A 16,061-nucleotide genomic window follows, 5' to 3' on the forward strand; every position below is an offset into this window, starting at 1 on the left:
TGATCCTAGAGATATTCCTTGAAGATACTGCAGGTTCCCTTTCAGACCACTGCCACCAAGCGAATATTTTAGTAAAAAGTGAGTCTTATGAATTTTGTGTTTCCCACTGCATATAAAAATTTACATTAGTATATTAATATGCAGTAGTATTGTCAAAAAAATGTACATACCTTAAATAAAAAATACTTTATTGCTAAAAACTGCTAACTATTATCTGAGACTTCAGCAGTTAATAATCTTTTTTGCTGGTGGACAGTCTTGTCTCAATATTGATGTGTTTTCTTCACATTATCTACAAAGAGCATTTGTAAAAGAAGTGCAAAAAAATGAGACATGCCTATATAAATTTTTAAAAGGTATTTGCTATGTTTTCTAAAGCTGTGCTCTAGTTTAGAAGTCAGGGTGATTTAAAAATTTCTCTAACTGTGAAAAATACAGTCGACTTATAAATAACTTTGTTTTGAACCCCTGTCATAATGATGTTATTGGTGTTAGAAAGAGGGAGAGAATGCAAATTGTTCTTGAAACCTCCCAGGCTCTCATCATTGGAAACAACACATAAACATCAACCTGCTACTGAATAACAAGTCCAGGATAGCATAGTACATGCACCCGGTGTGTGCAGAGTGATAGAATTAAGATCTCATTGATTTGATATCTTAATGAGATTTCAGGGGAGAGATTTAGGGTTTGTGAAGGTCTTTTAGACAGCAGAACAAATTGTGGCAGCACCAAGAAGATTCTAAAACATTTCCTTATCAAAAGGTCCCAAGACTTTTTTTTTCCTTAGTCTTCATCCAAGGACATTTCTTCATTGCTTTTAGAGAGGAACAGGGAGTGGGGGAAGAGAGAGAGGAAACATCGATGGATTGCCTTCTTATATGCTCCCCAACCGGGAAATTGAGCTTGTAGTCTGGGTATGTGCCCTGACTGGGAATTGAACCTGCAACCTTTCGGCCTGCTGGATGATGCTCCAGCCAACTGAGCCACACCTGCCAAGGCAAAAGTCCCATGTCATGTCTTCACAATACTGTTAGCAGTATTTCAGATTGAGATGATTTAACTGCATCTAATATATAACTAGATTTCAGTTTTTTACATTTTTCAGTTCACCTTTGTGTGTGAGATTTTATGTTTTTGCTTTGGTTTTTATATTTTGCATCCTTATAAAGACCTGTATAAAGAGGGAACTTAAAACAATAATTACAATTTATTCTGTAGTGTTTTTATTATACCCAAATACCACAGACTAAAGGACTTCTTCGTGGTGAAAGTTTTGTTCAATTAAAGGTGCCATATGCCTCTAGAGTTAAAAAAAAAAAAAATAGCAGCAGCTCGCTTGCTTACTCACACACTCACACACTCACTCACCCACTGATGCTGCTCCTGGGCCAGAACTCATTCCAGCATGCAGTAATTCCCACAGTTAATGCTCTTACCAGATTAGTATATCAAAATAAGTGTTTTAAACACACTAACAAAAAAATGGCAGTATTGCCCAGGAGTCTGCTAGATGGTCTCTTTTCAGATCCTTGCTTCTACCACTTAACTAGATTTTGAAATATGGGGAGGTTAAAAAGAACCTCAAAACTTTTACTGCCTTAAAATTGTGTAGATTTCTATCACCAGGGGGCACTCCAGTGTCATTGATAGAACATTTGGGAAGGCATTCTGTGTATGGGAGTCTGCTACACTTCTTTTGTGACTGCAGAGGGACATGACCCCAGTTTGTGGCTTCCTCAGATGCACCCTTCTTCATGTGTTTGTGCCAGAGGTAAATGCTGGAGCACCTGGTGTGAGTGTTTGAATGGTGCGTGGAATGAATGCTTTTTGCACCTCAGGTGCAAGGCCACTGTAGTTCATCTCTGTACACAAAGTGCTTTCTCCTTTTGTGACAGTATGAAGAATACTGGGGTGCCCCTTCATGTTGGAAATATGTGCAGCTCTCAAGTCCTGAATGTGGTCCGTTGCTTTTGAGTAGCACTGCATTTTCTTAGCTCCTTATTTGTCATTAATTCTCTGGGGGAGAACTTAGTTACTTGGAATGATAAGCTTTTATCTCTGATTATTGAATCAACTTGCTAAGAGTTAATTGGAGTAATCAGCTGAGGAAGCCACTTAAGCAGTAATTCTCAGCAGTAGTGGACATGGGGAATTACCTGGGTACCTCTGAATATTGCAGGCTTGGGGACCCCACACAGGCAGGGGGCCATGGTACTGCCAGTGCCGCAGTGAGCAGACTTTGAGAAACAGTGTTTTTTGTTTTTTTGTTCCGCCTTCAGGTAACGATTATTTGTTTGCTTCCTTCCCTTCCCATCCTAAATTTCATCTCAAACCTATCCATTTTTAACATTTCCGAATCTTAGATATTATTGAATAGCTAAGAAGGAGAAAACTTTGAAGTATTTATTATAATGCCCTTCTGTTTTTTACAGAGGTCAGATACTTGACATTTTGCTTGATCTCTTTCAAACAAGGGATGTGATTTCCAGCCCTTAATTTGGTTATTTAAGGCATTATATTAAAAAGGAGCCACGATTCTGAGACCTTTCTTTCCCAGTGGGCTTTCTCCACTCCCTGCTCCTGGGCCTGGGGCCTGGCCTCTGCTGCCTGTGCTGACACACACTGATGCTGAACACAGAGTGCAGATGGTCACCAGGAGTCATCTTTACTAGTGGACAAAGACAGGTGGCTGTGGGGTTCATGGGGAGTCACTCACATCCTGTGAAACAAAGTATTAGCATTTTAAATAAAATTAGCATTTTAATAAAATCATTAGCATTTTATTGCAGCTGATTTACATGTCAATTAGAGTTTGTTTTTAATTTTTTTCCCTCATCTTTGGATCTAAATATTTAAAAACATTCCTATGGTATTTTTTTCCTTAAATGAAGATGATTTAATTTTACTGTCTCCATGTGTGTTGTTTTGGTAGAAATGTCATGAGAAGCAGTAACATGGGTAAAGAGTTAATGAAATGTTGCTTTAATAAAGTAGCATGTGTCAGGTTTTAACATTTTGTTGAATTAATATTGTTTTGATTCCCCTTGCAGCTTCCTCCATACAATGGGACAGTTCTGTGTGGCACGCAGGCTACAGATGAACTGCCTGATGGTAAGCTTGTTCTCTCCTTTATTGGACCACGTGTACTGGGTGGGCAAGGTACCTGCCAACAGTGTTTTCCTGGCTGTTTCATACTTTTTGAATAAACATCCCCTTATAGCTTGATGTTTCAGCTGTAAACTGTTGTACATTTAATCACTGAACCACTTTAACTAATGGGTTAAAGTTTATTTTGTGCTTCATAGTGTCAGACATTCAAGGTTTAGTTAAGGAAGCGATGTTCAGTTCTCTTTTTTTCTTAGCAGCTCTCACTGCACAGGTGTGTTCATCATAGCCCGTGCTTTCTGTCCGAGCTCTGCAGCGAACTTTCCGTCTGGGGGCGGAGGCTGCTGGGCCCAGACCTGGCAAATCTCTGAGTGTGTGCCCTCTGCACAGCTCAGTGGCAGCTTGAATCCTTGTTTCTCCAGTTTTACATTTATGACCCTGTCTGTCACTAATACTCTTGGGAATTCAGGTAACCTCTTTACCTCCTGCTTTGTTACTCTTTTTGGTCTCTCACAGACAGTGACCTGGTTCTTGGAGATGGTGCTTGTTGAGATGCAGTGATTTTGTATTGTTTAAGTGCCCAGTGTTTAAATAACAGCAGGGTCCTTTAATTACTGCAGGCTACCCATTACACAGGTCACATCTGTCTGGACCACTTTTTCAGTTTGAGTCCCATCAAAGGCCCTTGCTGGCTTTGGAGAGACTAAAAGCTAGATCTTCTCTTTGAGAGTCAGGGATTTGATTCCTTCGTTTTGTTAACGTGGCCAGACCTGCCAGACCTGCGCAAGGTATTTTAAGTGTAATTGAGGTTTAAATGTAAACCTTGCAAAAACTATTCAGACTCTTTATAGTAAAATTAGAAAGTGATTATCTAAATTAACAAGGATATAGGAAATCATAAGAGAAAGAGCAGTTCTAATGATGGCTTAGGTTGAGCATAAAATAAATGAAGCTGGAGGGACCTAAAGGCTCTTGCCCTGCTGTGCAGCCTCTGGAGCAGCTTTTTTACCTGGGTCAGTAGAGTTCTCTGGTCCATGTGCTTTGCACATAGTGAGCATGCTGCAGATGTTTACTCAGTGCTTTAAAATGTTTTGTTGTTTTTCCTTCCTTGTTACACCTTTCTAATTCAGTTAGCGGCCCCACCATCTTCCCAGTGGCATAGGCTAGAGATAAGAGTCTTCCCTGCGAGTGCTGCAGTGAGCAGATTTTGGGAAATGCCGTGTGAAGATGTAATTGTTTTATTTGAGCTGGTTTTCCTTCCCCCAACTGCCTGCCTTGCGTGAGCACTGCATTCCCATGTACCCACTGTATTGAATGGGTTGTTTAAGCGTGAGTTCTCTGGACGTGCACCAGTCTTCCAGCCTGACAGCCTGGGCTTTGTGCTGACCTCTCTGCCTTGCAGGGCAGTATACACGTGTGTCCATGACGAGTGTTCCTGGGTAAGAAAAGGTACTGTCCTGGGTAGGAATCGGCCTCCCAGTGATACTATCAGATGCTGTACTGGGTAAATGTTCTGATAATAGCCGTAGCATATTGTAATAGTGCCATTAATACTACATTCTAGACTGTTTTATGGTGTGATAAGATTAAGAATTGAGATCTGGAAGGCACTGACTGTGTCTCTTGGAAATCATCAAAATCTTGTACAAGCTGCATGACACAACACATACTAAATTTGAATGTGATTTCACAATGTACACCACAGTTTGCAAAGGGTAGCCTCCCCATGGGGAGTGCTCTTCACTTCTTTAGATACATCAGTTTCAGTCCATGTAATAGCATTGCACCCTCTGAATATCATGGATTAGATGATGTCTGCAAACAGAGTGGACAGTTCACCTTTAGGTATAATAACAGAGACATTAATTGTTCTGTGGTGATTCTTTTTAAAATAAGGAAACAACAGAAACAAAGAAATCAGTGCTCAGGAGGCAAAGGATTCAAATTGTCATATTGGTGGCTTTATATGTAAACTTGCTGTTAGGTGTAATAGGAGCTTTTTGTTGCTGTTCAGGTTCCCCCCCCCCCCGGCCCCCCACCCAAGCCAACCCCAAGGAAGGGGTGTTTTGTCAAAAACAAATGAAGAATTAGACTAGGCCCCTGCCTTTCCACTAACTTGCACACAACTGGCTTCTCTCTGGGGCTGGTTTTTTCCTTGTATAAAAAGACTTCCAAGGTAAAATATATTTAGTTCTCTATAATGCAACACGATTCTTTCGGTGTTAACGATTTTTTTTTCCTTGAAATACATGCCTTGAAAAAAAGTTGGCCTTTTGTGATAGACTTGGAGAACTTTTTCAGTTATGCACTAATAATGAATTATAAGGCATGTGTTATTTTCTTAACTTCAAAATTTATTTATAACTTTATCAGTTATAAGCTGACATTGATGCTTGGTGTCTATTGAAGGACACAGTAGATTCTAAAACCTAACCTAACTTCAGAGATGAAAAAATGCATGTCTTAGAAATGGATGGAATATCTAGATTGATGTCAACTGTGAAGAAGTATTGAAGGGTTCCCAAGAGGTTTTTAAAAGTTCATGGCATGATTTTATCTTTTGGTATTTTGGTGTGGTACCTTCACCACCAATGGAGTTAATCCAGTGTGAATTTATTTACTGGAGGATTAATGTGCATTCATGCAAGGCTATTTCCAGACTTCAGTTGGGTTGTCAGTGGAGGAGATCAGGAGGTGGATTATTCAAAAAAGTGCTTCTGAAGTATACTTTTATGTAGAGGATTAATTCTTAGTGTAGTTTATGCTTTCTGAATTACTAAATTACCCTAACTAGAGAAGCCATAACATAGAGCAATGATTTTAAGTCTCTTGAGTTTGTTGTCGTGATTTTCTTTTGATTGTCTAAAAAGCGTGTACCCAACTCTGGCATAAAGTAAGCTAGTACTGTCAGATTTAATTGAGGGGTGTTTTCAGACAGGCAAATTATTATTTGCTTTTTATTGTAATTTCATTTTAATGTCTATGTTCTGGAAGTCTCCATTTTAGCTGTTCTGAGAGTTGGATATAAATACAGGCAGTTTTTCCAATATCCCCCAATTAAATATAATTTTATAGTTATTTCAACAAATTATTCAGCACAGAAATACCAGCTTTGTTAATTAGAAGACTTTAATTTTTCTAAGAAAAATAATTATTGATACTTTCATAGTTTGTATAGCTGTATTTTTAACTAATGGGATATTTACTGACTGTTTTCTTTCTACATAGGGCAAGAATACCAGAGAATCGAGTTCGGTGTTAATGAAGTAATTGAACCCAATGACACTTTGCAGAGAACTCCTAACTACAGTATTTCAAGCACATTGAATCCTCAGGCTCCTGAATTTATTCTTAGTTGCACAACTTCCAAAAAGACCCCTGATGACATAGATAAAGAAGCAAACTACGGCTCCATTGACTGCCGGTACCCAGGCTCTGCCCTTGATCTGGATGGCAGTTCCAATGCAGAGGTGGAAATTTTGGAAAATGACGGTGTCTCGGGTGGTCTTGGACAAAGGGAACGTAAAAAGAAGAAAAAACGTCCACCTGGATATTATAGTTACTTGAAAGATGGCAGCGAGGGTAGTATTTCCACAGAAGCCCTGGTCAATGGCCATGCCAATCCAGTAGCCCTGAACAGCGTGGGCGCAGAGGATGTAGAGTTGATGGGCGATATGCCCTTGCTGGGGACACCCAGGACCTGTAGCAGCCCTCAGGATTCCACGGACTTCGTCAGTGACGATGTGCCTGGTAGTTCTTTCCCCCGAGCCCTGGACAGCAATGCCAGGACTGCAGGGCAGCCCGAGGGCTGCCAGGGGCCTGACTTGGAACAGTCCTGCCTCCCTGCAGAGGCCGGCAGGGACAGCCTGTTGAGGACAGCTGTGGCTCACCCTTATGTTGGGACTGATACTACTGAAAACCTTGGAGTTGCTAACGGACAAATACTTGAATCCTTGGGTAGGGGCTCAGCTGCCAACGGGGTGGAGTTGCACACTGTGGAAAGCTCGGACTCGGACCCAGCTAAGGCCGAGAGCACTTCCCCTCCTGCCGATGGCCTGGCCTCTGTGGCGGGCTCCACTCCCGTCAGTCAGCCTAAGTCATGGGCCAGTCTTTTCCATGATTCTAAGTCCTCTTCCTCCTCGCCCGTGGCTTCTGTGGAAACTAAGTATTCCCCTCCTGCCACATCTCCCTTGGTCTCTGAAAAGCAGGCTGAAGTCAAGGAAGGGCTTGTTCCAGTTTCAGAGGATCCCGTAGCCATAAAGATTGCAGGTATAGTTCAAAAGATACAGGTCGAAAGTGAAGAGGGGAGCAGATCCCATCGCCTGTTGAGTGAGAAGTTTGAGACAGTCTGGGCTTACAAACTGTGGTGATAGATTGTTACCCAGAGCAATAGTAGATCACCTGTGTGTTAATAGAAATTTCTGAAGAATGCCTGTGCCTTAAATGTTCTAAAAGCAAAATGATATATAAGCAAAATGGGAAGGGGTTGTCATACCTTTATGTTAAGTGAAAAATTTATGTCTGTTACCAGTTCTTTTCTGTTGACAAACATTTCCATTTCTTGCATATTGATCAATTAATTCTGCTCCATTGTGACTGTATAATGGACTTGCCCTATCTGTTACACATGCTGTACAACTTTGGTATGATAATCCCTGATTTGATCTCACTTTGCAGTGTTTCTCTTCTATATTTCTTAAGATAGCAGAGAGCATCGGGGTTTTTCTTTTTAATGCCTGTTTTGGATTTAGTACATGGGTTTAGTTAGTTTTTGCACATCAGGGTCAGCTCTTCACATGGAAAGAAAAACTGTAACAGTTTGACTCAAAGTATATGTTTTATTTTGAGGTGATAAACTCAAAAGTAGAACTAACTCACAATAAAAATATAAAGCTGCATAATTTGCAGTTGTTTTTTAAGTCGAAGTAGGAAGTCAGAAATACAGAGGAGTATGTATGTTTTATATGTGTCTAAGAAGCCAGAGACATTTCTTCAGGTTTTGTTGTACCAAGTTTAGTAGCCTACTCTTCAGATTCTTACCCCCATCAGACGAGTTAAAACAAGCTGACTTTAGGCTTTATGTCATGTTTTCTGATTTAACATTTTGGAACATCTGACAGCATAACCAGGATGAGGATCAATGCAGTAGCAAGCTGTAAAATGCATCATCTTTTAATGGTCAGAATTCCATTAACTGTAAACATTCTTGTTTATGAATGGTCAGAATTCCATAAAATATAAAACATTCTTTTGATGGCAATAAGATGACAGCAACCAATCCTTTTTATTTTTTTAGCATTTTCTTCCTTATACAAAATATATTATTTTGAATACTCTTGGTGCCTAGAGTTCTCTTAAAATGAGAAGGTAATAGGTAGGCCAATCATCTTGGGCTTCATACCTATTTTTAAAAGCCAGGTGATTTTTTTACTATAATTTTTAGAATATGTTCATTGCAAGAGAATGCCGTTACAGTCAGGATAAAACAGTATAAGTCTTTGTATAGAACATTTAAGTTAAAAGCTTCTTTTAAGCTATAATGAGAAATGCATGGCAGAATGCTTATAAAAATGTGCCTTCTTAGTTGAAAGTCTTAAAGATAATGTAATTAAACTTTTGTTCCTAAAAATTACTTCACAGAGGAAAACCTCTATTCCCGGGAAGTTTTCTCAATCTTTATTTACAATAAGAAAGTTTCATTTAAATGTTTTAAAACGTTCCAGCCGTATGACTTTAAATGTGGTTTGAGACATAGTTTGCCCTTTTCTACATATGTTACAGTCTAGTTAACCTGCTAAATCTAATGTTAACTTGCTTTGTAAAATATTTCAAATGTAGGGGCTCTTACTTCCTTTGTATTAGTGGAGAGCATTGCTGCAGTCCATGTAATTATTTTTGAATTGATATAGAATGTTCCCCCATCCTCCTCACACATTTATTTTCTTAATCCTATTTTGAGTAAGCCAGTTACAAAGATGACTTAATTATCTGAGCAGAAGTTTAGTTCCTTATAAAATACTGTATTCTTTTGAGACTGTTTACTGAGCCTTAGAAATAGAGTATGTAGTTGCTGGCAGTTCTCAGTATTACTTTGGGTACATGGCAGTGACAGTAGTCACGTTAAATACACTTGGAGTCATACAGAGCCTAGGTATGGACTTTTTTCCCTTTGTCATATTCTCCATATTTTTATGATTTGCCTCGTAAAAATGATAAAAATATATTTAATTTATGTCAGATCTACTACCACAAACTACAATACTTTTAGGCATATGCCCACTTATTTTACGCAACATATAACTGAAATTCTAGCTCCATTAAAAGATGTGTTGATTTTGGTTATCATAGCATTTGCCCTTCATTAGCACCTAACTGGTTCTACTCAAAGCGTAATTTTTATATTTATCAGTATACTTACTACCTTTTGGGAAAGGGAGAAGGGAACAGTTCAGCCATTGTCAGCTGTTTGGATGTTCACATTTCTGGATCATCTGCCCAGTCATAAATCTCTGCTTAAAATGCCAACTGAGTTTTGTATAACCACAAGTGAGATACAAATTAGGAAGACAAATGAACTGTAAAAGAATACAAATCACATATAAGGCATTTTGAAGTGAAATACAACCGACTCTTGATTGCTCATAAACTGTTTATCCATTACATTATTGGTTTCTGCTCTCAGCTTCTTGGCGGCAGGGCCATCTTCACAGTGTGTATTATTTGTCAACATTTTGTTCCATTGGCTGTTCTTAAATATGAACTCTATTTAAGAAGGTGATGGAAGCCCTGGCTGGGTGGCTTGGTTGGAGTGTCATCCTATACCTCAGAAGGTTGCGGGTTTGATCTCCAGTCAGGGCAACATGTCTAGGCTGTGGGTTTGATCCCCAGTTGAGTGATCAAACCTACCGGTGTGTATGGAAGTCAACCCATCAATGTTTCTCTTACAACAGTGCTTCTCTCTGTCTCTCTTCTCCACCTTCCTCTTTCTCCCTCTTTCTAAAAATCAGTAAAAAATGAATATCCTCAGGTGAGGATTTAAAAAAAAAAGATGGAAGGGAAGAACACTTCAATGGAAACACCATTAATGGAGAAAGCAACAAAATCATTACAAGTTGGATCTGCTCAGGAAGATGAATTCCTGTGTCTGTATTTTGTTGAAATGTAAACAAAAATTTAGCTTATTATCTTTGTTTTGGTATATAAACATACTTAATATAAATCATACTTATATTCCCCCCCCTCCAACTTGGGAAATGATTTCTCAGTTTTGCATTTTCTCTCACATTCTCCAAAGTAGCTGTAACATAGCATGCCCTAAGGTAAAAAGGGGCGCAGCACCTGTTGGCAGGAACCCACCCTTGCAGATTGAGAGTTCAGTCCATATCTGATTCGATATGAATATGTCCTTGCTGATATTTATGGTATGTCTCTCTCTTATAGAACTAAACTGAGACCCCTTCACTTAATAAAACATAAGTTGGTCTGTAATCAATGAATAATGGTACATGAGTTGCTTTGCTGTCCTCTACATGATGAGGTAACCAGAATAGTATATGTTCTTCCAAAGCGATGTAATGAGGAAAAGAAAAACAGTTGGAGAATGTTCTGGACCATTAGGAAGATGACAGAAAAGCAGGTCAACACAACATACCAGAGCATTAGTTATGGAGCAGTTATTGAGCCTTAACAATCAGTGAAAGTTCTGCACCTTGCTTTTTCATGGATTTTTAAATCATAGTATGACCTCTAAATCCTAATTTTAGGAAAACAAAATTTGATGTGTAAAATGTGTATAGGAATAATCATAGCTTATATTGCCTTAAAAGTTTATTATGCTAGTATTGCTATTGAGTTTATAAATCACTACATTTGAATGGTATGTTGCAACATGTCAGCTACTGTGTATGTCTTAAAATACAAGAAAGGATATTAACCACTCAGTTTTTGTTATGTCAGATTTCATAGGTTAAACTTTAGCCACTTAGTGTTTGAGCTGTTACAAAAGTGAACACATCCATTTCAGTTTCTCGTCTGTTGTGTGATATGAAGTCATTGTGGCATTTTGTACCATTCCAATAACATTATTTTGGGGAGATCCACCAACTCCTGTGGGAAAAGGTGGATTGGGGAAGTCGTCATCCTAAAGTTGCTCTCTGAATGTATCTAAGTAGTGAAGCCATACCAGCAATGACGAATTGAAAAGAAGGGGAAAGTTTGTTATTACAGTAAATTTGTGATTACTTGCCCTAAAAGAAGGGGAAAATAAATGATCAACAGTGCTGACTTTGGACCACATGTCAGATTTAAAGTTTCAACTTCAGGAAGTAACCCTGCCTTCTCTCCTTTATGGCTGTCCTTTCTGGTTTTGATTCTTTTCACTTGTGTAGTTACGGTGCTTATTGGACTTTAGGCTGGGAGTAAAATAGTCATGGAAATGATGATACTGTTATAAAAGGAACTAATTAAATATAGCCAAGAGTTATATGAAAAAATTAAAAGCAGTATTCATACTGGCTTGTCTGCAAGCCACAAGTAATTGACTTGAATTACAGCAATAGGAGTCATTCATTTTAACAGGATTCGGTAATAGGGACGGGTGACTACAGGAGATAGAATGGTCTTTGCTCTGTGCTGTTCCCCTTGGAGGGAGAAGGCAGAAGTGCACCGAGGAACTTCATCAGAAGCGAGTGTCTGGCCCAGTCAGTCTGTGGTTATTGAAATTATTCGGGGAAACGGCTCAGTGTACACTGTTACAAAAATGAACCTTTAAATTACTTGGATATTTGTTTTTAAGAGAAAACCCTAGACAATAAGATAATTTTTCACAGTCTTTCAGTCTTTTTGAAGTGGAACTTTATTAATATATATACTGACAAAATTTTATTTTAAGGAATTTAAGCTAACATTTCTTGGACTGCTGAAAATTGTTGGTTCTCTAAAACTTCCTAACAAGGATTATGGAGTGTCTCTAATGAGCTGACAATGCTGCTAGGTGTTTTCTGTATGGTGTTACGGGAATCACACAGAAGCCTCCCAGAGCTAATGGTGGGTGCAGTCTCTGTTGCAGGTGAGGAGGGAAGTCATCTGCTCCAGGGGACAAGATGAATGAAGTGGCAGAGCCAGGGTGTGAACCCAAATGTCTAGTTTGTCTTCCTGGACTCTTGCCCTTGTCTGCTTTTCCACAGGGGCGCGCCTGGAGGCTTTCTGAACTATGTGCTAAAATGACCTTTAAAATTCACTGGGTCATTTCTGTCAAATTGGAATGCAGCCATTTAGCATAACCAACAACTTTGGGATCCAGATGTTCAGTTCACCCCTTATTACCATCTAATATGTACTTAAAGTATGCCATTCACTATCTATCTAGGTCAGTGAGTAACAACTGGCCTTGCCTTGAGGGTTGTTTATGGAATAAGATAGGAAAGGAACAGATGGCAGCTCTTATTAGCAGAAAGAGAAGTAATTGTTTGCAGAGGGGTGTGGAGAAAAGAGGCAACAAAGAGACTGATGTAGCCAGTAGGGATGGCATTATCAGGCTAGGAACAGGCTGTGAAGTCATGTTCCCTGGAAGGGGAAGACTCCCTGAGTAGGTACAAGTGTGAAGGTGTCGCCTATAAGGAGCTACATCTCTAGGGAAGGAGCTACACGAACCTAATACAAGGTAGACAGTGATGCTGTCTTTTGCTGTGGAGATAGAGTGTGCAACTCTTAGATGCCTTCAGGGGACACTGTTTCCAGTAGTTAGTCAATTTTACTTTGAGTAGTGATTCTGTATTTTAGTTTATGGAAGACTTGCCAGAGTAGAGAAAATTTTTCTAGAATAACAGCATAATCATTAAGGAAACTAGTTTGTTCAGTGTCTCTGTTTCCTAAGTCTGTAAAGACTTACTATTCGGCATTTGTAAATATTGTACCAGAAGGCTGTTCCAAAGAATGTTAAAGACTTCAATAGAAGCTAGTTTTGTACATTCGCTAATAAATCTTTTGTTTCTACATTACGTTTCAGAGTTTTTGCCTTTTTAATTTTGTAGACACATCTACTCGCAATATTCTGTTGCTTGCAGTTATTGAACAAACCACTAGGTGATGCTAAGAGACTTCATATTGTGGAAGATCAACAGCAAAACTACCTTTTTCACCTGCCAGCTCCTTAAAAATAAGCAAACCGATACTAATGGCCAGAGCTGGCATCAGTTCAAGGGAAGGGTTGATGTAGAAACTAAAGGTTTCTGCCCAACCAATTCGTGCTGTTTCCCAGCTGAATGTTGGAAAGAAGTCAGCTAACTGTCAATTTTAAGTTGGATCTATTCGCTTGATTCCATAGGGTTTCAATGTTTCATCCTCCAGGTGTGCAGATTATTCTGGGCATGTAGCTTAGTTAAGAACATAAGAGGAGATGCATTTTTCAGTGGAGCTTAGAGCAGTTTATTCTTGATGTTTTTTCACCTGCTTCGCTTTGAGAGTGGAGTTAGCCTTATCATAAATGATTTTTTTAACAAGATACGAATTTAAAGTAGTATTGATCATCTACAAACTTTTTTTTTTTTAAAGTCTGTTAAAACAGTTGACACGGAAGGGAAGTTTCAGATGGATCTTGTATGCGTGTCCCTGGCCATTTTCTTTCCATTTCCTCCAGTGTCTATTGAACAGGAATTAATGTCATCAAGACCCACACCTCCCCCTTGGACCTTCACCCCAAACCCCCACCCTAGAAGGCTTGGCCTCCTGTGCCCTTGAGACCCTGGAACCTCCTTCTGCCCCCTCTGCTAATTCAAACTGACTGTCCTTCTGGATCACTGTGACAGGTTCTTCTCAACCTGTCACTCGGGTGTGATGCCGCTTAGGGTTCCATTTCTGACCCATCGCTTTTCTTGCTGTATATGTTGTCAGAATGCACAGTTTCAGCCCCAAACTGCAGGGACCTGTGTGTAAGTTAAGTATACATAATGTTACTCGCGGGTGTGTGAGTAGAAGTATACTACTTACTGGTGTCATCTGGGAGCGGCTTATCAGCACCTCTAAAAAGTAAACATCACAGCACAAAACAAAAAATAACCCATTCATCCTGTTGTGTTTCTTCTCTGGGTAGAAGGCACCGATATCCCAGCTGGAGATGTTCTGCAGTATCAGCTGCCATCTGTTGTCATTGGCCCCAGGCTGCCTCAGGGTTTCTCCAGTCCTTGGATGGGGCTGAGCATCCCTTCCGCTGACCCCCTTTCAGCTTTGCCTGTGCTGTGACGCCTTCTTCACTGTCTGAAAGCTCTCCTGCAGCGGGGCCACCTCTTAGTCACCTCTGTGCCTCTGGGAGCTGGTGCCTAGGCAGGGCTCTGCAAATGGCAGCATGCTGCTTAATAGAGGTCCTGGTGTTAGGAAGACAGTTGATTTTGGGTCTTACAGTTCTGTAAAAAGTTAATAGGTTCTAGATGTAAAAATACTATGGCAAATATTTACAGGTGTCATGGTGGGTGTTCATTTGGGATTCGATGCTTATTTGAAAATGCATTTTTTTGGTAGTGTTTATATCAAATAACCGGCACACATTGGAAATTGTGGACTGTTGTGATAATATGACTCAAATGACAGATGTTGTAAAAAAAAACCCAATTTAAGTAGAAGATCTTAAACCTGTGGAGAAAAGCTAGTATCTGAAGCCTTAGAGTAAAAGGATTTTAAAATGGAACCCGTTGTCTACTGAGAGGAAAGAGCTTAGCCTCTGGAGTCAGCTAGACCCGAGTTCATGTGTCAGTTCAGTTATGTGACCTATACCAATTACCTATCCCTTTGGACTTCAGATTTCACACCTGTAAAATGGGGATGATACTGGCGTATGTTTGACAGGGTTGTTAGGGTGATTATGAGTAATGTAGAAAAAGCTCCCAGTGCAGTGTCTGCCACAGGACCGGTACTGTCTGTGCTGGGTGGTGTCACATGGAGACCTGTGGTTCAGCTCGGTAACTGGTCTGTTACTCATTGAAGGCTCAGTACTGTTCCCTCTACTAGGAGAGGTGAGAGGAGTTTTGCAAGCTTAGTCTAATTGAACAGATTACATTGGGTTCCCTTGAGCCTGTAATGTTTTACTTTTTATAAATGGGAAAATTATTCCATGTGCCTCCTCAAGCAGAGGAAAGAGAGCATTTACTCTGACAGGAGGGAGTAGGTGAGTATGTGTTGACATTAGAATTTTGCAAATTAATTCCTTCATTTAATGCTTGAGTCTGGGACCTGCCAGTCCAACTGTGCTTTAGAAAAGGCTTCTTTTGTTTGAGTGATGCCATGGATGGATGCTGCCATCAAATGTATGCTCACCAAGTGCTTCTTTCCTAACATACAGTTTAAAGTAAAGGGAGGCCGTTTGGCAACACACAGACCATGCATTTCAGGTGCTGGCTGTGCCACCTTGCTCCTGTATAATCACGGGCAGCTAGTTAACCTTTCTGAGCCTCAGTTTCCTCGCTGGTGAAAGGGGGCTAGTGGTGTACTCCTGGATTATGAAGGATTAAGTATAGCCAATTAACGTATGTAAATTGTAAAATATTTGCTAAGTGTAGAAGGTGCCCATAAATTGTAGCTGTCATTGTTAAAAAGTTTTATAACAAGACATTTATGAAAAGTTATTTAAAGCATTTATTTTTAAATCATAAAGCATTGTATAAAGATGGCATTTACAGCTATTTCATGACTGTGAAGAAGAGTGATATCCAAGGGCGAAATCTAAGGATAAGAAGCTTGCTTCTAAATGGAATAAAGGAATTCCAGTGTACAAAACAGCCCCTAAACTCGACTTCTCATGAAAAATACAATTTAGTAGGAGATAGGGGTCCCCAAAACAAGTATCATCACCCACTGAACAGTCATTGAGTACCCACTGTGATGTTTTGTGTACTGGAGTAGTTGCTGGGGATTCAGGCATGAATGAGAGTCAGGCTTTGCATGTTAACACGTGTCTTTATAAC

The 16,061-nt window shown here is 39.7% G+C and overlaps 1 protein-coding gene across 1 annotated transcript in view; it reads left to right on the top strand.

The window, feature by feature from the left end:
• USP10 (ubiquitin specific peptidase 10) overlaps window positions 1–16,061 on the top strand; it is a 59,603-nt gene that overhangs the window by 27,005 nt on the left and 16,537 nt on the right. Inside the window, exons 3-4 of the mRNA XM_054588912.1 lie at window positions 3,054–3,114; window positions 6,337–7,377. Coding sequence (XP_054444887.1) covers window positions 3,054–3,114; window positions 6,337–7,377 — 1,102 coding nt within the window. The remainder of the gene's footprint in view (window positions 1–3,053; window positions 3,115–6,336; window positions 7,378–16,061) is intronic.

This window comes from Pteronotus mesoamericanus, unplaced genomic scaffold (genome assembly GCF_021234165.1).
Source record: "Pteronotus mesoamericanus isolate MK-2021 breed Mesoamerican mustached bat unplaced genomic scaffold, CSHL_Meso_final scaffold_165, whole genome shotgun sequence".
Taxonomy (NCBI): domain Eukaryota; kingdom Metazoa; phylum Chordata; class Mammalia; order Chiroptera; family Mormoopidae; genus Pteronotus; species Pteronotus mesoamericanus.